A 23486-nucleotide genomic window follows, 5' to 3' on the forward strand; every position below is an offset into this window, starting at 1 on the left:
TGTTTTAGGATATTTTTTGTGCTTCATGTGCTTAGAGACAACTATTATGAAGATTAAATTAGTTTTGCTAAGGGACATAGTTTGTCAAAGTTTGAGAATCGTCTAAGACTGTTGTGATTAAAGAAACTAGCAAAGGTTAGATTAGAAGGATCATTTGCTAAATTTTCCTCGGCATAATGCAAGTCGTATTTGAACTTCATGTGATGCGGTACCTGAAAGGATCACCCATCTCGTCTATTGTATTTTTTTTTAGTTTTTTTGGTAATTTTGTAAATTTTTTTGTAATTTTTGTACATTTTTTTCTAGTTTTTTGGTCAAACTATTTTGGATTGATTGGGCTGACCTGCCCTAACCTCTAGAGCTTGCATAAGAGATCCAAATAAATGACAGAAAATTAAAAGCCGACGCCAGCTTTCCTAGAAATTTTAGAAAATCCTTCTCGCATTTCGTATCTGAGATGGAGATACTCAGTTTTAATGAAACTTATATCATTAGAAAGTGCCTTTTTTTTATTTTATTTTTTTTTTTTTTTTTTTTTTTTTTTTTTTTTTTTTTTTTTTTTTATTTAAGAGAGCCTTTTTTGAAGTTCAGGAAAAAACAGCCCCTAAAATTGTTCGAACATCTTGCTTGGAAAATCGTAAAATTCAACTCCATGAAAATATCGTTTGAGCGATTTGGCAGCTTTGAAAGTTCCTTCTGTGTTACTCACTTTGATTGAAAACCTTGCCGAAGTAAGGGACGTGAAATTCCATTGTCTTCTGAATCCAATTTTATAGTTAAACTTCAGATTCTCAACAGCTCTTGATGGTTGCTATTCCCCTTGGATGATTCGCTAATGACCCCTTTTTCTTTGAGATGTTCGGCTGACTCCAAGACCTGCAAAATCCGTTTTTTTTTAACAAATAGTGCGGATTTTTTTTTTTTTTTTGTTCGAGAAATGACAGTCCCTAAAAATTGTCCAGAATACCTACCTGGAAAACGCTAAAAATATGCTCAAAGGAATTATCATCTAAGCAGTTTGGCCGCTTTGGGAGCTCCTAATGGTATCAGCCGCTTTGATTGACAAGTTCACCGACAAATAGGACCACTATCTTTTCAGTCGAATTTCCTCGTCAAACCCCAAAGTCTCGACAACTCTCGATGAGAAGTGCTCCCCTGGGAGAATTTGCTAATGGAAGGGCACTTTGTCTTTGCAACGGTCAGGCTACGCTTAGATTCCCAAGATGATTTTAATTTACCGCGTCCTTTTAAATATAAAAGCTTGTCGGAAATAAGTATTAGAACCGATTAATGACAACAGGCTGAGATTATCCAATTCTTCAGATGCAAAATATAAGTAATTAAATTCATATTTTTTGTTTAAACATTGTTTCAGGGCCTTTAAAGTAAAGCTAAACGGGTATTTCTTGACTTCGATGAAGATTTGAAGTCATTTCAGGCTTGTAAGCATTAATGCCAATTGTGTCACTAGTTTTCAATTAAAGCTAACATATTGTTGCTAGATTAGTTTAGCACTAGATTGCAGGTATTGCAGAGGATTGGCATCAAAATAAGATTAGAAGGTAAAGTAAGGTAATCAATGTGAAATCATAATATAATAAGAAGGTAAATTCATATAAGCCAAAAAAGGTAAAACTATAATTCTTCAGGAATTCTTTCAAGAATTGGACAAACCGTCTTTTCTTGTCTATACTATTACCACTACTGCTAACAACTCTTTGCAGCACCAAGTCGTATGAGGCTAACATAGCTACGCACGCTCCTCCATCCTAATGTGGCAGGATGGGTTTATGGCCAAAAAAATTGTTCTTTCTTTGTCCAAGGATAAGGGCTCTAGAGTAGATCAGGTCAAATCGTCTTAATTCCTTTTTATCTCTCTGTATGAAATAAGGCTTCTTTTTTCCTCGCTCGTTTGTCCTGTTTCCTTTTTTTGCCTCACTTTATCTGAATCTTTTAAGTTTTATCAATTTTTTTTGTCAGTGCGAAATGCCAAACAGAATATGTGCATTCTAATGGTGGGTAGATAAACGTGCAAAAAAATTAATTTCCGTTCCATAGGGACCTGGAATTTATCTAAAGCTTTCAGCATTTGGACAGTGTTGTTTGCCTTTGTTTTTTACAATCCATCTTGTATTTTCTTGCCAAGTAAGATCAGAAGAGATTGCTACCCCTAACTGAGGAGGTTTGAAATAGGAGGCTCAAATTCAGGTTGGCTTTTCGCAAGAAATAAAAATATAGTAAATAGATTATTATTAGGTATACAAAGTAGATCGATTTTTTTTTAAGGGGTGGAGATTAAATAAGATTCAAAGGTCCTTTTAACTCACCATTATTGTCTCATTGCCTTTTTTTTGCATCACTGCTTAAAATGTTTCCGTCATTTTTCTAACATGCTTTTTTACTTCAGGTTTATGTTTTTCACCGAATGGGGAGCCTCAGCCGCTCGTTTGGAGAGGGCGTTCCTAGACGGAACGGAGCGAAAGGACCTTGTGGTTGACAAAATCGTTTATCCTTACGGCCTTGCTTTAGATTATGCAAATTTACATGTATATTGGGTTGACACGTATTTGGATTTCATCGAACGTGTAGATTATGATGGTCATAACAGGAAGAGCATTAAAAGAGGACCTTTTGTCCAGAACCTTTATGGAGTTTCGCTACTAAATAACGACATATTTGTTACAAGTTGGAAAGATAGTAGTCTACTGCGCGTCAATAGACTAAAAAGCGATGATTATGCTATTATTTCGTCTAATTTAAGTCGTCCATTTGCTATTCACGTTTATCATCGTCAACGTCAGCCATTCATGTCACATCCGTGTAATATCAACAACGGTGGGTGTCAACACATTTGCGTACCTCTTTGGAATAAGTTACAACCAATCGCTCAATGCCTATGTAAATATGGGTATAAGCCAGTCAAAAGTGGCAAGTGTTTTCGTATCAAGTTAAGTCAGTTTTTGATATATACTCAAATGAGGCCTGCTAGTGTTAAAGGGATTTCAATGGATCCAGAAATGGGGCGATATCAGGTGATAGAGCCGATAGTTGATGTAGTTAAACCAGTAGCAATAGCTTTTGATGCCAGGGAGGAGTTCATCTATTTTGCTGATAAACAAAGGTGAGTTACAAAGTATTCTATTTTGTTCCTAAGTATTAAACGCAAATTGAGTTCTTTATTTTCTTTTTTTTTAAGCTTTATGATAATGTACTTTCTTTTGAATGACCTATAAAGCTTAATATTAATTAAGACAAATGACGAAAAAGAACGGAGGAATGAGCGAAAGAGGACATAAGAACGAAATAGGCAAAAACAGTAAAATGATGGTACACCTTTTTAATTTCCATAATTTAGTCATTTCAAATTCCATAGATTAATAGCACATTATTACTCACATTGCTGTGCTCACATTTCTTTGATAATATTTATTATTTTTCATATTTTGATAATATTTTTAAAAGAGGGATCTGATTTTTGGTAGTCCATTATCTTTGTAGATTATATTAAGATCACATTAAGGTCACAGATTATATTAAGGTTATATATATATATATATATATATATATATATATATATATATATATATATATATATATATATATATATATATATATGTGTGCTGCAATGGAAGATAAATTCCAGAAGCATTTCACTCGTCACAGACCTAAGCATCGGATAATGATTTGACTATCTTAATATTATTGACTCTTTGCTATTGACAATTGACTATGTGGTATTATTGGAAATTCACCACAATCGATCAACGAAACCAATCGATGGTAGTAGAAAATATAATAAGAGAAATAATACTCTATATAGTAACAATTTTGGTATAAATAAACGATAATACAACACGGAATTATTTTAAAACATTAGAATTTAGACGGAACTAAGTGAATTAAAACAGATCAGTAGCAAGTTTTTAAAGAAAAAGTTGCTTTTTTTTGTCAGCTAATATTATATATTGACCAAAATGGTATTTGATATCGCCGGCCGGTTGGAAAAAATTCTGAGAAAGCCGGATGATTAGAAACTGTAGAAAGGCTGTTTATCTCGCCTTCTAGTTTAAGAGGTCTCAATGCTGCACGTTGGTCCATTTGTCCCTGAGGGTGTATGCGATCCACATAAATAAATAGCAGTTGTGGGGGGGGGATTGCTTGGGACTGATTTTACACTTTGTCGTGAAATAGCTGGGGAATGCTCCCATCTACTAGAAAAGCTAGTGTCGCTAATAACTTTTCGTTATGAATGGAAGATACGAACTTCCACGTCGTGTTACCAAATAATCTTTGGTTACGCTCATTTTACTGACTGAGAGATGACAGCTCTCAGGTGACGAACTAGCATCCCCTGGACAATACTCGTGGTCCATTATTAGCTCTATTATTAGCTAATATTATAGCTCTTTTGAATGAAGTTTCATTGGAAAAACTTTTTTTGTGATGTAAAATATTAAATGATTTTTTTATACTCACTCAACACATTATGCACAAATTTAGTTAAAAAGATCTATCATATTACATCTATAGTGTTTTAAATACATTTTAATTAAATTTATGAACAATGGGTTCAGTGAGTATTCTGCTAAATTTTTACTTGACAAAGTATTATCATTTATTTAGGAGAATTTAACAATATGTTAGATAATTTGTAATTAGATATGTAAAAAATGCGCTGAGCGAATATTCTCCTAAATCTGTGTTTAACGAAGTATTATTGTTTCTTGAGCAGGATACTCAATCAACGCATTATTCCCGGATTTCATTGAAAATGATCTATCATATTATGTTCACCAATATTTTAGCTAATTTTTTATTATATTTATGTATAACGTATCGAGTGAGCATATTCCAAAATATTGGTTTGAAGAGGTATGGCATTTATTATTTATTTAGGAGAAAACTTGCTAAATAAATTACAGACACATTTGATTAAAGATGATCTAATATATGTTCTAAAATGATTTAAAAATTATCTAACAGATTGAATTAAAAGTGATCTCAAATATGTGAGATCATTTTTAGCTAGATTTGTGCGTAATATATTGACTGACTATCCTCTTAATTCCCGTTCAACGAAATATGTTGTTTATTGAGTAGAATACTCACTCAAAAATATTATTCACAAATTTAAAAACGATCTGGCTTATTACGTCGAACAATATGTTAGTTAAGTTCAGTCCAATTTACTTTTATTCCCTAAAAAAAAGAAAAAAAAAGAAAAAAAAGCTCAACTAAACTGCCAGTACCCTCCCCAAGGAAGGTACAAAAAGGTACACCTGTGACTTGGAGAGTACATGCAACTAATTTTCTAACTAAAGTATAACAGTTCAAAATAGGGGTGAAACCTTTTAACTGCTGAAGTTTTACTGCTGATGATTAACACTGTATATGTGTTCGAAATATCCAGTTAAAAATTTTATATCTGTTCACTGTGGATTAAAAGGTTTCATCCCTATTTTGAACTGTTATAACTTCGTCACGGAAAGGCAGTGTGGTCTTGGGAGTTAACTTTCTAACTATAAATGACTAATTCATAAAGCAATGTTTTGGAGAATCTGAACACGTTTAAAATTTTCATAAGAACTGTTTGCCTATAATATACAGCTATTCTAAACATATGTGTAAATCATAACCTGGTATAATTGCAATACGACTCTTAAGAGGTAAAAAATTTCTAAAACATTGAATTAGGCCACGTGCCATATTTGTTGCAACAACATCACTGTAGCGTCTCCCCGAAAGATTACAGACAATAAAGAAGCCTAAATAGCGAATTTCCTTTGCTTTTGTGCTTCTGGAAAGGTCCCATGGTAGTATATACGTCATCACAGCCTTAAAAGTTCTCAGGTTGACGTCATCTATCCCACCAGAAATCAATTTTATGTTTTTCGCTATCATAACCACTTCATCATTAGTACATTTTTCATACTGGAACTAAGTACTGCCTCCATGAGAATATACAAATCCATCATTAAGAAAATGTTTCCTATCATGCCTTAAACTCTCTTGAACAGACAAGCCAATTTGAGGATAAAACATGCCGAAATGGTTCACTACTACGTTTTTATCGCTCAAGTTTTTGATTCGTCTTTGGGGGAAAAGGTGCGAAGGAAGGTGCCCTCCAATCACTTTCGACTCTTAAAATGGGCACTAGCACTTTCAATTTTCAATCGAATGAACCCCTTCCGAAGTTATACAACAGTTTCCACACGATATGCCCTTATGTAAACAAAATAAATATATTGTGCCCTTTTCGCTCTTTACTTAGGGAGCACTATTGCGCTGGCTTTGATGGAACATTCTCTTATACTTGAATCCCCTCCCTATTAATTTATTATAATATTTTTGTTGTCATATATAAAGCTAGGCTTGGTTATTTATCTGTAATAAATTATTACAGTGTTAATTTGTTTGCTTATAAAAAAGATATGAAAGAAACCAAATCAGATAATAATTATGAAACCAGGATGGATTTATAAAGAAAAATAAAAAATTAAAATATTTACGGCTAAAACCCTCCTGATTTGTAATATTCCTTATGGGAAAAAGCACACAATATTGGACTCATGTCGTAACCCTTTTCTTAAGGGTTGTTTTGTAAATCAATTCATTGACTGATACGTGTACCTGGATATTGTTCATTGTGTCACTGATACTTTCTATTTAGATTCACAATTGAACGCCAAAAAATAGATGGATCAAATAGGGAGGCGCTTCATTACGACGGCGTTGACGCTATTGTCGGTATGGACATAGACTACATCAATAGAAATTTGTATTGGACAGAAGACGTTTCGAGTACTGTGCATGTAGCATCACTCTCTGATATTAGTAAACAAAGGCGACTATTTACCGGGAGAAACATTTCCCGACCCCACTCAATTGTTGTTCATCCTGAAGAAGGGTAAGTAAAAAAATAAATCCTTTAAGCATATGCTTTTTATTATGATTCAAGAGAGCAAACTTAATATGACTAAATTGATTTTGATTATTTTGAATTAATTTAAACATTTGAATTTAATCTATGCGAAACCATTTTTTTTATTTTAGTTTTCCTTTATATATATATATATATATATATATATATATATATATATATATATATATATATATATATATATATATATATATATATATATATATATATATACTAGCTGTTGGGATGGCGCTTTGCGCCAACCCAACACCTAGTTGGAAGGGGCGCTTCGTGCCCCCCCGCGCGCGTAAGTCGTTACGCGCCATATTAGTTATGCGCCATTGTAGTTGTGTCCCTGTGTCCCGGTCGTCATTTATATTCCATTATATTTGTGTCCCGGTGTCCCAGTCTGTAATTTCTCTTTGAGTGTCCCGGTCGTCATTTATATTCCCTGTGTCCCGGTCTGTAATTTCATCAGTTGACAAACATGACGTCAGTCGACAAACATGACGTCAGTCGACACACAAACAACTTATTTATATATATATATATATATATATATATATATATATATAATTAATGATTTGACAATTTTAGTATTATCAATCCTTTGCTAATGACCATTGACTATTTGGTATTATTGGAAATTCACGACAATCGATCAACGAAACCAATCGATGGTAGCAGAAAATATAAAAAGAGAAAAATGTATTTCAACGGTTTTTGTAAAAATTAATTGAATGTTTCAATGATGTGTTGTTGAATTTCTAATTTGTATGGTGAAAAATTTCAAGTTAAAGTTGAAACCAAGTAGTACGCAGTTTCCTCTTGTTTGCCGAAGGAATGAAGCGGTCATAATTAACTCTGTATTCTAAGAAAACATTAAATAAGAATAGAACAAATAGAAAGTAGACCATTTTTAAAAATAAAATACAAAATGATGAATGGTGGTTAAAAATTTTACCTTTTCGTTCCAAAATGCTGCGGAATTAATGACACTATTGCCAAATAATGACTTCAACATCCATCCTCCATTCAGAAGAAGAATCTTTTGACCGCTATTTATTTTAAAATGGCTTTAATGTCTGTATTTTATGGACTGATGCTCAGCCTGGTAATACAAGACCCTTGGATTGTTCCCTGCTGCCGCAAGGCTGGGTGACCGATTTACTACTTGTCCTCATGAAAAGACCCAACAACTAAAATGCTTATTTGACGCCCTATGCGTCAGTAATGACCCTGGAGGATCTTTATTATTCTTCCTCTTTAAGATATATATTTAAGGATAAATACTAAAAATACTAACCCTTTGCAGTGGCATATTCATGAAAATGAGACGATGATATAATCCCCCCTCCCTCCACCCTAACACTTCCCGGATATTACATACTTGAGACATCTGAGAAAGTCATTCCTAGTGTCGTTAGATTTTCCATTATATTGATTAAATATTTTCTTTTTTTACCGACATTTTGTGACCCAGATTTAAAGCATAGTCTCTGACGACCACAGATGAATATTTACTGTCAAATTTTTTAGTCAATGTCAATTTACTGTCCATGTCATAGACCGCTGTTCCAAAAGCTGGGTAGCAAAGTAGCAATGTTACTTGGCATATTTTGTCTAAAAATACCATTTGTACACATAAAAGTACTTTTTTGTTCAAAGAAAAAGTACTTTTTTTCAAAGAAAAGTACTTTTTTGCGCTAAAGTGGCGGCAGCTTTTGGAATTCTGTCGAATTCTGCTACTGGCAGCTTTGGAACTTTTTCCTTGCCTGGTCACAGATGAATATTTACTGTTTTAGCGAGTTGAGATTACTTATCCCTTAAGCAAAATTTTATTTGTCCCTTGTTTTTCTCAGTCTATTGTTATATTGATGTAGTAATAAAAAGTGAAATTATAGGGCTAACTGCAACATACAGACTTCTTGATTGAAAATAGATGGAATCATAATGGTAAACGTGGACATAGAGAGTGACTATTCTGTTGTTTATTCTCATGTTTGATGAGGTCTCTTTCAGCTGTAATATGATAATATCTCAGGATGTTAAAGTAAATTCACTTTACGTTTGCTCAACGTATAAACTATTTATTCACCTTCTGGGGAAACAATATGGAAGAAAAAGAAAAGCATAGTGACAAGAGTTACATACTCCAAATCTAACAGAATAGGAGGGGACCAGGGATAGACTATTTTTTATTATAAATTTTACAATCCTGAAATAGAACTATATTCTCGATAAATAGAACTAGATACAAATCTAGTTAAATAGAACTAGATAAATAAATCTAGTTAAATAAATCTAGATAAATAGAACTAGATACAAATATATATCGTCGTTACAGAGGTAGCCGCATCCTAGTAAAGGACTAACCTCGGCCAATAGTAACCCAAAGTTAATTATTTTGAAACCAAATCAGATTGGAATAAAAAGTACACTATTGGAATGGCTAAGACCGAAACCCCCTGTATATGAAACATATCGTCAACAGCAAGGAAAATTGCTTTTTTTGCATGAGAAGTACTTATGCGTCCTCTTTTTTGTCAATACAGAGATGTGTCTGCAATATTCGCAGATACATCTAGATCCGCAGAACTACATAAAGTAATACTATATATATATGTAATTAAATTTTTTTTTAGGGTGTTATACTGGTCTGAGTGGTCGACCACGCTAGGTAGTCGAGATACGCTTGAACCAACCTATGACGGTAGAATAGAAATGGCATGGATGGATGGTTCAAATCAGAAAACTGTTATTTCGTCTAATCTTCACTGGCCTAATGGATTAGTTATAGATAAAACATCACAAAAATTATTTTGGTGTGACGTATATTTAGAAAAAATTGAGAGGGCCAATCTAGATGGCAGCAATAGAGAGTTGATCCTATCAGTGGGTGATTGGTTATCACACCCTTATTCTCTAGCTGTTCATGATGGATTTGTGTTTTGGTCAGAACAGGGTCTATTTGGTCGCATTCAACGTTTGAACTTGGACACTAAAAACATCACAACCTTACGAGTAGAGAACCCCATTTTGTTTGATCTCAAATTGTATGATGTAACTGCTCAAAAAGCCAAAATAAGTTGCTCAGGAAATAATAGTCAGTGTTCGGATCTGTGTTTGCTTACGCCACATGGTGGTGTGTGTAGCTGTGCCAATGGGTTAGAATTTAATGATAAATTCCAATGTGTTAATAGGACAGAAGGTCCTAGTTGCAGTGCAGAACAATTTAAATGTAAAAGAAGTGGAGTTTGTATTGATAAACAGTTTGTATGTAATGGGGAAAGAGATTGTAATGATGGAAGTGACGAAATAGGAACCTTTGGAAATCCCTGTAAAAGTGTAAGTTTTCTTTTTGCCTTTGGTTGTTTTCCTAACTATTTCTTGAAAACTAAAAGGACAACGAAATTGTAAAAAAAAAAAAATTGGATAGGTCCTGGAAAAGATTACTTAAAATTTACAATTCAATATTTATGATTACTTCTGGAATGGTCATCTTACCGCTGCCGCGGCTGCACAGTGGATCGAAGCAGGCAAGGGCCAGGGATCAATCCCCCCTGCAACAAGGTTGGGTGACACGCTTGCATCCTGCCCCTGTAAATAAGAATCAGAAAACCTGGTGTAGATTTAACACCCTATATGCCAGCAACGGCTCTGGAGGATATTCATCATTTTGATATCCATATTATTTCTTAAAAAAAAAAAACAAAAAAAAAACAAAAAAAACGAAAGGACATCAACTGCCTTTTCCAATATTATAAAGAGTCAGAATCCAATTTTCTCTTGATTAGTATATCTAGATTTTGAAAACTGTATTATCGTGTCGTCACTTTGGTTTTGTCGTTTTTTTTTTTTCTAGCACCCTGATTTTAGCTTATTCCTAGAAAGTGGCAAGGGTCTAACCTCTACGGTTTTTACGGAAAATATGGACCTTAGGCCGAATTAGAACTCTTACCTGGGGCCAAAAATCTATTGATCTTATTGATTTTAATCAATTATTTTATTGATCTTAAGACCTTTCTTCTAGATTACTTGGATTTTATATTCTATTCCCTCATCGAAGGTGTAGGCGTCGAACATTCTAATAGTATTCCGCTTAGAGATTTCACAGCGACAAAAAATAAAGCTGGCCCCTTCGTCACCGGGTCTATCCCACGCTACAGAATTCAGAAACAAGTACCAGGTTTGTCATTACCATTGTGTCATACCAATATGTCATCGTGTCATACCATGGGCCGCAACGTGGTATGCCATTATTGGTGTCACTAACTGCTTTAGTTTCTTCAGTTAATCTGTTCAGTCTTATCTATGAGAGAACGCATATGACCTATTGGTCGAACGCGTCAAACCCCAAACATCTATGAGAGACATAAACATCTGTTCAGTAACTACTCATGTTCATGATCACTACTAATCTTATTGATTATCACTTCCCATATCTGATATTCCACCTGTTAACGCAAAAGTTACCTTTTTGTAGATTTGCTCACACGGAATAGTTGTCCCTCTTCTTGGTCTTGCCGACATTTTAGGGAATAATGCCGTGTCACTCAAAACCGGGATCGCCATTGGACAGGGGATAGCTCATCCACCCATTTGAAGTGGGGAGAGTAAAGTGTGGGATAATTTTGAAATTGATGTGGGGAAGGGCAGGCGCCAAGTTCAAGTTATTACTTACATGATTCGTGTCAATCGCGATTAATGCAATTATTTTTTTTTAATATTAGGCCGATGAAGAATGTAAACCAGACGAGTTTAAATGTAAGGACGGGGATTGTATATTCTTAAAATGGTTTTGTGACGGTGACGAAGATTGTGAGGATGGATCTGATGAAGAACCTTCATTGTGTAGCAACACGAAATGCAGTTCGCAGGAATTTACTTGTGAAACCACCAAGCGATGCATTCCTCGACAGTGGGTTTGTGATGGACAAAGCGACTGCCCTGATGGTAAGATAAGATTTGTTTTCAGAAGTATCACTAGCTTTAGTAAAGCAGGATTCACTCCCTATGTCAAATAGAGGAATCACACCAAATAGTAACAGCAAACAAAATTAAAAAAAGGAAAACGTAAAACTTTAAACTTAAATTAATCGTTATAAAAGTTAATGAGATAGACTGCAGGTTATAGACTATAGACTACATATGGCCATACGTGTTGTACCTAAAGCACAGGAGGATCAAAATATTAAATAATTTTGTTTTTATAATAATTTGTTTTCAGAGGGGAAAGGTCTTCTGCCCAATGTCAAGGGAGAATCCTTTTTATGTGGACATAAGTGCCTCTGCTTCCTCAAGCAACGCCCTCTCCCCTGCTTACGCATAAAGTCTCCGTTAAGTACACTACTTATGGTTTCCTATAGATTAAAAACTAAAATGTGTATGTTTTCACAATTGTAATTATGCTTTGGATCATACTTGCTCGAAGGAGCGATAAAAGTTAGGTGCGCCGTTCACATACGTAGCTCAGACGGTGGAGTTTTAACATTAAGGTTTGAACATAGGACCTTCAATCCCAGAACAGTTTATAATCTATTAACTGCAATCTAAAAATATTACTTGAATTTACAGAAAATCATCCTCGGATGCCACTTGACAGTGGTAGGGCTCTCTGCACCTTTGTTCCCCCTAAGAAGAGTTGTCCATCTCCTTAAGTTGCGCTAAAATTCCCCATTTAAGCGTTATGTCCCCCGTCCTGAACTACTAGCTAAATTTACGTCGTCACTTACAATAACGCGCATTTAATTATCTTTACTTACTTACTTACCAAGTCCCATCCATCCTCTTGGTACGTTTTGGGGCCGCTCCTTTCGAAATTTCATGGACCAGTGCTCGATATACTGTTCGGTCAGGTTTCTGGAAGTAGCCATTTTAAGTATTTAAGTATCTAACATGGCGTATTTTTACACATTGAAAAGGAAACCAAGCTCATTTATTGAAATTTAAAATTTTTGCTTTCCATTTAACTCGTGTTTTCAGAAACAATCATATAGAGGAGTACTGTTTGTTAACCCTCTATCCTCTCCGACACTCTTCAAATAGAAAATTACTATAAAGCTGCAATACGAATTACAATCTATGTCTTTTATTTTTGGTTAGATGTATCTCGGTGAAGAATATGTGGGGCGTTATCGATATAGGTTATCGTGCTTCTCTCTCCTATTTAACAGTGTAAACAGGCCTATCTCTCATGAAATATATCTCAATTGCGCCACCCGACAGCTGCAGCTCCCAGGGACTAGTGTACCTCCATAAAGTCTTTTATAGGTTTTTCAAGATAGGGACACGTTTTCAGTTTATTCTGATTTTGAGGCCTAAAGTGTCAGATATTGCTACGGGAAAGTTTCGAAGTCTCTTAACCCACTATCGGCTTCTTGGTAGCTTGAGAGATCCTTTTAATAATCAGGGTATATTAGTTCAAATCCCAAGTGCATAATTACTGCTCTATTCAGATATATCCTGCTCAAATAAACACATCCGTTAGATTTCATTCAAAGTATTAATTCAGTTTAAAGGACCGTGGCTCTTTGGTTATCTCATTGGGATGCATTTCGATTTTATATTTTGTTTGTCTGACTAGTACTAAGTAACCATTAGATTTTTCCTTCACAGATGGCTCTGATGAGAGAAACTGTTCGAAACCTGTGTGCTCCCCAACTGAATTTGCTTGTGCAAATGGTCGGTGCATCCCATTCACGTTCCTGTGTGACGGCCAAGACGACTGTGATGATAAATCGGATGAGAAAAATTGTCCCTCCATTTGTGATCATGTTGTCAATTTTCTATGCCGATCGGATCGTAAATGTATTCCTGGTAGTTTCCGTTGCGATGGCTTATCTAATTGTGCTGATGGCAGCGATGAATTCAATTGTACGAATTCGGATCGTTTTGTGAAAACTTGTGAACCAAATGAATTCCGATGTGATGACGGACAGTGTATACCCAAGCTATTACAGTGCAACATCGATCATGATTGTTTAGATGGCTCTGATGAGAAGAACTGTAGCAACATTAGTTGTAAGGAAGACGAATTCTCGTGTGCTGACGGTAAAAGATGTGTGCCAAAAAGATGGAGATGCGACGGGATTGCAGATTGTGATGATGATTCTGATGAAGCTGAGTGTATATTTAAGCCTCCTCCGTGTCTCCATCCGAGCCGACTCTGTGATAATAGGACTGTTTGTGTTAACCCTCCTGAGATTTGCGACGGGAAGCCAGATTGTGACGATGGGAGTGATGAAGGGCTTGGTTGCGGTAAGATCAATTTAGCATATTTAAGGTTACTTATAATCCTCTCTCATCAATTAATCGTCTTTGTGATTTATAAAATGCATATTGTGGATTGTTTAGAACACAAATTGAGTATCACACAAACAGGAGCAGACAATTGGAAAAAAACAACTTTTTTTTAGAGCATCAGGTTTCCTTCCTGAAAAAGACTTTCAATCCTCCTAAAAAAATTTACATATTAAAAAAAAAAACGAAATCCCTCGAAAATTAGCTCTTCTCTAAAATTATAAATTTGCTCATTGGTTAGTTGTCCAAAGTAAAAATGTTACGTTCGGAAAGCACGTTCTAAGTAAATAATACTACAATACTTCACTTGGATTTAGTTGCCAAAGTTGTGGTGATTGCCCACACTAGCTTTCACAAAAATTTGTTGTCAGAAGGGAGAGCAAGAAAATACAGCACACACTGCGTGACAGAATGCGTGTGGTAACGCGATCCCGTGGTGTGATTTTGATAAGGATTACAAGAGTTTCTACAAAGATCAGTTCTTGCGACCTGAATGTTACGGTCAGAAAACGCGGTTTAAGGAAACATGATTGCCCACACTAGTTTTCGACAACAAAATTTGTTGTTGGAAGTGAGGGCAAGAAAACACAGCACACACCGTGTGACGAAATGTTCGTGTTAACGCGATCCCGTGGTATGAATTTTGATAATGTTTAGTTCTTGTAACCTCTTAAAGCTATTCCGGTATTCAACTTGAGATTAAACTATTTGCAATCTGAGCGAGCATACACTCACTCAAAAACGAAAAGGTGTATCTCTAAATAAATATAGAAATGAAAACAGAATTTAATATTGAAGTATTATTAATTTTTAAAAGTTTCTTTTTCTATAATCTTAAGTTTTAATCGAGCCAATCATATAGTTTTTGAGAATTTCATGGTGATATTATTTTGCTTAAAGAATTAAATAGAAAATGATCTGACAAATTATTTGGAGCTGAAGAATGTATCCTCATTTTTGTGTGCAGTAGACTCACTAAATCATATTAAAAATTCTTTGAGCTAGAGATACTAGTTTCTCTTCCGGGCCAAAATTTTATGTTTTTGTGTTAGGTATGGGGTTTGCTCTACACCCCCCCCCCCCCCTTTTGCTAACACCCTTGTTCATCGTTCTATAATCCTTCACTCTTCGTTACACCCCTTACTTGAATTTTATTCACTCAAATCCAGATTCCGACAAAAAAAAAGAAATAAAAAAATATCTTTACGACTTCCTACATGACAATACACTCAACAACTCCACGGTGTTGCTTCTATATATAAAATTTTGTTACCTCCAATAAAAAGTAATGCTTCCTTTGTAATTATGGCCTGTGGAATAAGATATACCAGAGGAATCTTTCTTACTTTCTAATTCTTTTTCGAAAAAAAAAAAACATTTAGAAATCGTTGCTTTCTCGCTTAATGGTTGTATCTGACATCATACGTCTGAGATAAGGTAATTGCCAGAAATTATTTGCTAACCTGTTGTCAATAAAGTATTACCTGGGCAAGGTAAGAACTCCGACGTGTGATCGGATGGCATTACCTTAGACGTGTGATCGGGTGGCAGCTACGATTTGCTATTTGACTTTGGGCACGGGGATGTTGATAACGTCAACATTTTTCTGTTTTGAATTATGGATATTCGGGAAGAAAACAGCTAATGGTTTCTCACGTCCTCAATCGATTCAGCATGATGTAGTTGGAAGTCATGAATATAAAACAAATATTTAATTAATTATGTTATAATTAGTTAGAGAAAGAAGAACATCTCAAGAGAAACAACGGGCCTGTCGCCATAAAAAAAAAAGAATACAAAATAATCACACAAATCTTTTGCCCGTGTAAAAATAGATGGCTTGAGTGTTGAGGCAAAAACCATCTAAAACATAACACTTTAAAGAGAAGAGCAAAAAAAAAATCTAAACTAAAAAGAATATATTATTTATTTCCTTATTTTATTTGTTTGTGTTCTTATTTATTTTTACTTTTTTTCCTTTTTTTTTAAATTTTTGTGTTTAGATGATTTCTGTCTCAACGCTGAAGACGCCTAATTTTTATAGGCAAACTATTCGTTTGATTGTTTTCTTTTCTTGCTATTGGCTATGCTTGCTTTTCTCAGGATTTCTTTCTTTGTCTTATCATGGTATCTTGCTTCGGCTTTAGATCTTTTGTAATTGTTTAATAATGATTTAATTAATTAATTAAATGGTTAAATAGTAACGAAAGTTAAAGTAACAATTAATTGATTATTTACTCAATATAGTGGTTAAAACCCATACATAAATAGAAGCGAAGATCCCCAGATCCCAAGGGGAAGGGCTGTAAATTATGCAAGCTTTCCGTTGTTTACATAGGGTTTTTATTATTTGGAAGGGGAAGGGTTGATCCTGAGTCTCTGAAAGTTAAGTGCATGCGTTTATTATTTGGACAATTGCTATGCTAGCATATTTGTTTTTTAAGATTTGCTGTAATACATTTGTTTTCAAAATCTACACCTTGTTCAGAAAGTTCTATCGAAGTTAAAAATTTACGTTAGGGTCCCGAAAACAAAGGCATGGCAAGCTAGTTCATTACGTGGATAATTTTTTCCTGGTAGAGTGTATCCTGACGCAAAAGCTTTAAACAGAAAAAGGAATACTTGATTCATGTTTTTGAAAAAAAAAATAGGAAAAAATATCCATGAAAAATAAGCCGTGCCTTGGCCCAGTCCACTTTTTAATAATAAGAGCATTTGTCTACTTCCTTAAAAGATCTTGTAAATGTTTTTGAATTGAATTAAAATCCAAATAATATTTTCAAACCATTTGGAAAAATTAATCAGAAAAGAAGTTTAATCAACTGAATCTACATTAGCTGAGATGAAAGAGAATAAAATTTTGTCAGGAGTAACACCCTGTTAAGTTATAGATTTTCATTTGATTCCCCCCCCCCCCGTCTTCTTTTTAACGAAATCAATTTACTAAACAAATTTACAGAATTAGTCAAGTTTTCTGTAAAGTAGCATAGCATAGATAAAGCAATGTTAAAGCAATAATATGCTCCAAGTAGAAACAGGGCTTAAAACACACTTAAAACTTTGTTCGCCACTTTAATTAAACAACGATGTTATGCAACGTACAATAGAAATAAGATCAATAAAAGATTTTGGTAATTGGTAAACTTGTAAACTATTAATTATGACATAATTTAAACATATATATGTTTATATGGCTAAAATATGGTAAACTTGTTTCTGAAAACCATTGTAGGCTAGCCACCCATAAAGCCAGTATAAGAGATTCCATGAATGGATGTATGTTTTCGTCTGAAGTTAGTGAAGTATTCACGGCAAAATTTTTTTAATGTCTATTTTTTTGCTTGTCTTCGGTTTCTATTCAATGATTTTTAATTGTGATTTATTTACACTGTTTTGATTTTTTTTCTCTATTTCGCTGAGAACAGCTGTTGGCTTTAATTGACAAAACACTCATATGCGCTTGTTCACTTTTCACATCTTTGATAAAGTTCTTCAACCCCCTAAAAGTTCTTTGATAAAGTTATAAAGTGAAAAAAAAAGAGGAAATAAGTATAAAAAATAATTAAGAAACCCAAGCGAAGGTGATTCTCGGCCAGTAAAAAAGAAACAAACGAAAATTTAAAGCAGATATTTCGGCAGGGACCTCTGCCAAGTCGTCCTCAGTGATAAAAATTGTATTCAACTTTTTGAATATACCAAGACAAAGAAATGTTTTTTTTTCTCGTCAAACTATTCTTTTTGTCTGGTCTTAGATGCATTTAGTTCTAGTTTAGCAAAAATAAGGCTCTGTATTAATTTTAAGGTTTTATATTATTTACCTCAGCATTTACTTTAAGCAAGTTCTTATTTACTTCAAGTTGTTTCTTCTTTTAAATCAGAAGATGTATGCTACAGAAGTTCGACAACATTGTTCACGATATTTATCTATCTTTTAGAAGAGGATTTATGCTCCAAATCCCATGAATGTAGTCATGAATGCCATAATGCCCCCGAAGGTATACTCTGTTCCTGTCCACAGGGTTTCAACCTTGGTAGTGATGGAAGAACTTGCGAATCAGCTCATCCTTGTCAAATATGGGGAATGTGTTCCCAGCTTTGTACCCCCTTTAAAAACCGACATAAGTGTGACTGCCTACCCGGGTATGCCCTTGATGCTGACGGCTTTACCTGTAAAAATTTAGGTAAGTTTATAGATCATTACAAGAGAAATTTTTTTTTTTGTTTTCCTCCCCGGATTTCAACTTTAAAGTACTTAAATAACCTGAATTTTGTATTCAAAACGCTGTCTGAAAAAGAAATATTTGAATGAAAATTAAAAGCAAAATATTCAAACAGAGAATACAATATCAAAAATTTGAAATAAAGTAAACACTAAACTTTTTCTCATATAACCCCAGATTGAATAAATCTGTCTTGAACTCTGTTTTTGTCTTTTAGAGTAGCATGGAAACTACATTTACCAGTTAATCTGCTTAATCTAGGCTAAAGTAATTTGTTTTGTTGTGTATTTAAATTAATTCATAGAGAGAGAAGTTTAAGAATATTTGCACATCAACTTTATTTACTCTATATTCAGCAAAATAGGTATTATTGAGATAACTGCAGTTCAGACCGAACTATAGACTAGGCAATTTAAACCTTTTCAATTTTTCACTGTACTTTAAGGGTGTAAGATAGGGGTTCATCTGTGGCTCTCTATGCTTAACTTTTCCACTAATAGAAGATCTGATTTATCTGGATGGTACAAACTGAAGAATAATTTCCCGCGAATGCCGAATAATTATCCTACAGGATAGGGGAAATCACCATTTTAGCTTTACCACTACCATTCAATAAAAATTATTTGTATTGAATAGTAAATAATTTATTAAGTTGCAAAGTTCCATACTAAAACACTCAAACTGATTACATGTCTCAACCCGTAAGCACACAATACCCGTAGTACACAAATACTCGTAGCACACAAATACTTGTAAAAAACTTAGTGGTCAATCTGACCTACAATGTGGATTGAAGTAAAGCTAAGGGGGTCGGTCTAAGCTATGGAGCTGAGTCATTTGGCATCAGAACCCCTGAAATAGGAGATCCGCTTATGCGAAAGCATCTAGTCATAGAAGTTGTAATGACGCTTAGACTGTTTGAGATAGACTTTTCCTTATATACGATTACGATACACACACACGTATATATATATATATATATATATATATATATATATATATATATATATATATATATATATATATATATATATATATATATATATATACATATATATATATATATATATATATATATATATATATATATATATATATTCTCAGCGTAATACCTTAAATTAGGTATACTTTTTCTAGACCACACTGCCTTTTTATTCAGTGAAATTAGGTAAAAAGGTGAAAACAGGTATTTGTTCGTCTTAGAAAGGCAGTGTGGTCTAAAAAAAGCATGGGTAATTTAAGGTATTATGCTGAGAATGCATCGAATATATGGGGAAGTGAGACAAACCAGGTATTCAACTATAAATTCAACATTTCTTTTACATTTAGAACGGATGAAGACATAGCCATCTTCATTGGAAATTCAATTTACATTTTGATAAGATTAAAGAAGAAAATTTACATCTTAAGACTATGAATAACCCCTGTTTTTGAATCCTTTCAGAAAAATCTAGTGAATGACCTGGAAGTTAATTATTTTCTTTTGTATAAATATATCAGTTTTCATTTTAGCGCTTTAGTATATATATATATATATATATATATATATATATATATATATATATATATATATATATATATATATATATATATATATATAAAGAACAAAACAAATGAAGTAAACACGCATCTGTGATTTTTTTTTGCTGGCGAAAAACACAAAATTCCACATTTTTGCAGGTAGGAGCTTGAAATCTCCATAGTAGGTTTCTTTGATACGCGGAATCTGATGGTGCGATTTTCGTTAGGATTCTATGACTTAGGCGATGTTTCCCCTTTTTCCGTATATATATATATATATATATATATATATATATATATATATATATATATATATATATATATATGTATATGTGTATGTATATATATATATATATATATGTATATATATATATATATATATATATATATATATATATGTATATATATATATATATATATATACATATATATATATATATATATGTATGTATATATATATATATATATATATATATATATATATATATATATGTATATATATGTATATATGTATATATGTATATATATGTATATATGTATGTATGTATATGTATATATATATATATATATATATATATATATATATGTATATATATATATATATATATATATATATATATATATATATATATATATATGTATAATATATATATATATGTATATATATATATATATATATATATATATATATATATATGTATAATATATATATATATGTATAATATGTGTATATATATATATATATATACATGTATATAATATATATATATATGTGTATATATATGTGTGTATATATATATATATATATGTATATGTATATATATGTATATATATATATATATATATATATATATATATATATATATATATATATATATATATATATATATATATATATATATATATATATATATATATATATATATATATATATATATATATATATATATATATATATATATATATATATATATATATATATATATATGGATGAGTAGGGTTAAGGCCTCATTTAAGTGCTGGTCTATATTAATCACTAATTTAGGAAAACAGTCTTCCTTTTCTCCTTCTGTCTCTCTTTTTTTTTTTTTTTTTTTTTTTTTTTTTTTTTTTTTTTTTTTTTTTTTTTTTTTTTTTTTTTTTTTTTTTTTTTTTTTGTGTTTGTGTTTGTGCTGTAGCATTGGTGATTTCTCTTTTCATGATATATATATATATATATATTAGTTATATATATATATATATATATATATATATATATATATATACATATATATATATATATATATATATATATATATATATATATATATATATATATATATATATATATATAGTTATAATACTAATGTAATACAGTTAACTTGTTGAAAAGAGTGCTACTCAGGTCGGTGGACCATATGCTTGATTACAAGACTTACCACATGGACTTGCCGTCTCTTTTCTTTTTCGAGCACAAGATTTATTAGTAGCGTAATATTAATTACACAAAGCATATCTTTGCGATATGTTTCCATTCGTTCACGTATCTGTTCCTGCTTTCTATTGTAAAAAGCCCCGCTGAATATACTCAGCAAATAGTGTAGTTCAGCTGACTTTCATGGAAGAAAGACGAAACAAGTCTTTTACTATGAGATTATTGTTTGTCAATTAAAATTATCACTGTATAATCTGTCATGTGATTATCGATTTAGCGAAACGATGTTCCTAGTATTTCATTGTATTCCTAGCGTTCCTTTGAAACGTTCCGTTCCGTAGATACCTTTGCTCAACATTAAGCATATTAAGGTGGAAAAGTCGTATCCCTTCTAATGAGTGTCCCAAAGGGAGCAAAAATCTTTGCCTTTTAATTTTGTTCCAAACATTAGATCAACACAGGTTCAAATATTCTTCAACACACTCGCTTTGCTTTAACATACAAAAAAACGCAATTAATAAAAGTAGCTTCCCCTCTTGAATAATTCTATAATTCGTTATATCATTAATAAAATTCAATTGTTACCTTTAAATCCGACTTTGATTTTGAAGAGTTCAAAAATTTGGCAAATGAACAAATCAAAAATAGCCCAAATCCATCATAACTTGGTCAAAAGCTAAATTGATCAAAGTTGTGTATAAAATTGGACATTGAATTTGCTCTGGTTATTTTATATATCCTTGCAATTATTCTCATTTTTCAGATGCATATCCGCCGTTGCTAATTTTCAGCAGTCGATATGAGCTTCTGTCTGTGGATTTAACAACACACTCTGTGCGTGCCCTAGTTAGTAGTCTGAAAAATACTGTGGCATTGGACTTTTTCTATTCCAAGGATGTTACCTATGTTTTCTGGACAGATGTTATCGACGACAAAATATACAGGGGAAGCATCATGGGGACTAGTAAGTTTCTTTACTTTTAATCGTATATCGATCGTAATATTAGGCTGTCTATCGTAATCGTAATTCGTAATTTAACTTTGGGTATTAAAATCTTGCGAGCTACTATATTTTGTAGTGATGAGACTTGCTGGAAAACATGTCTTCTCGCAGATCTGGATAGATCATTTTTATATTTCTGTAAAAGAGGACTCATTTAAAATGAAGGTTTCACATAAAATGATAGATTAAATTTCTGCTATAATATTGTTGTTTTTCCTTTTTTTTAAAACTAAATTGGCCAGATTTCCTCGTTATTATTTTGATACCTTTCCTTTCTATCTATTTTAAAAAAGAAAATTTACTATAAAATAAAAGAACCACCAATCAGGTGCCAAATGTAAAGCCTTTTCATTCTGCTTTTGTTAAAGCATTCTGCTTTTCTGCATTCTACTTTTCTTCAATCTTTGCATTCTGCTTTTCCTTCAACCTTTTTTGTATTATTCAATAGAAATCCATACCAACATTGCCATCCTAGACCATATTTAAATAGCAGGCTTTAAAGCAGAGCAGTGGGTTCGACAGGGGTATAAGCTAGAATTTTAAAAACCGTTTTTGTTTTTTCTTTTCTTTTTGGTTTCTTAATTTCAAGATTTGCATAAGTGGTAAGTGCACTTAAGCTTGGGGACGGGAATTTTCGGTTTACCACGTTTTTACCTGGTGGAAATTCCTCTTTTCAAAAAAGTTCCTCCGCGCAACAGATTCTATTCAGGGATTATTCAAGCTTTTCCTCGTAAAAATCTAGTTTACGTTTCTCGGGTCAAGTAATGTGAATTCAGCTCCTGGACTTAGATTGATAGCTACAAAGCTGTCTACAAAAATAGATTATAAGCGATGCAGTAGCTACCACTCAAAATCACTTACCGTGAAAAGCTTCTCATTGAAGGGCAAGCAAGCTTTGGAATGTTAAGTCACCTATTAATTAATTAATTAATTTTATTTTTCACCCACACGATACACAAAGTAAATATGGTGGAGAAAACACAAAGAGAAAAACAAATACACACACATAGTCAACGAAAAAAACGGATAAGACGGTGGTGAGGGGATAGGCGCGTAGAAGCTGTACTAGAGAGCTTTCTGTGAAGAATCTCTAACTTTAAAGTAATT

General features: G+C 32.8%; 1 protein-coding gene across 1 annotated transcript in view; it reads left to right on the forward strand.

Annotated features, from left to right (window-relative positions):
- The window catches only part of LOC136038406 (low-density lipoprotein receptor-related protein 1-like), a 99976-nt gene that overhangs the window by 60834 nt on the left and 15656 nt on the right, over window positions 1-23486 (forward strand). Inside the window, exons 11-17 of the mRNA XM_065721479.1 lie at window positions 2408-3121; window positions 6671-6907; window positions 9565-10267; window positions 11653-11875; window positions 13538-14179; window positions 18157-18402; window positions 22140-22340. Of these exons, the coding sequence (XP_065577551.1) occupies window positions 2408-3121; window positions 6671-6907; window positions 9565-10267; window positions 11653-11875; window positions 13538-14179; window positions 18157-18402; window positions 22140-22340 (2966 nt within the window). The remainder of the gene's footprint in view (window positions 1-2407; window positions 3122-6670; window positions 6908-9564; window positions 10268-11652; window positions 11876-13537; window positions 14180-18156; window positions 18403-22139; window positions 22341-23486) is intronic.

Source organism: Artemia franciscana, chromosome 18 (genome assembly GCF_032884065.1).
Source record: "Artemia franciscana chromosome 18, ASM3288406v1, whole genome shotgun sequence".
In the NCBI taxonomy this organism is placed as follows: domain Eukaryota; kingdom Metazoa; phylum Arthropoda; class Branchiopoda; order Anostraca; family Artemiidae; genus Artemia; species Artemia franciscana.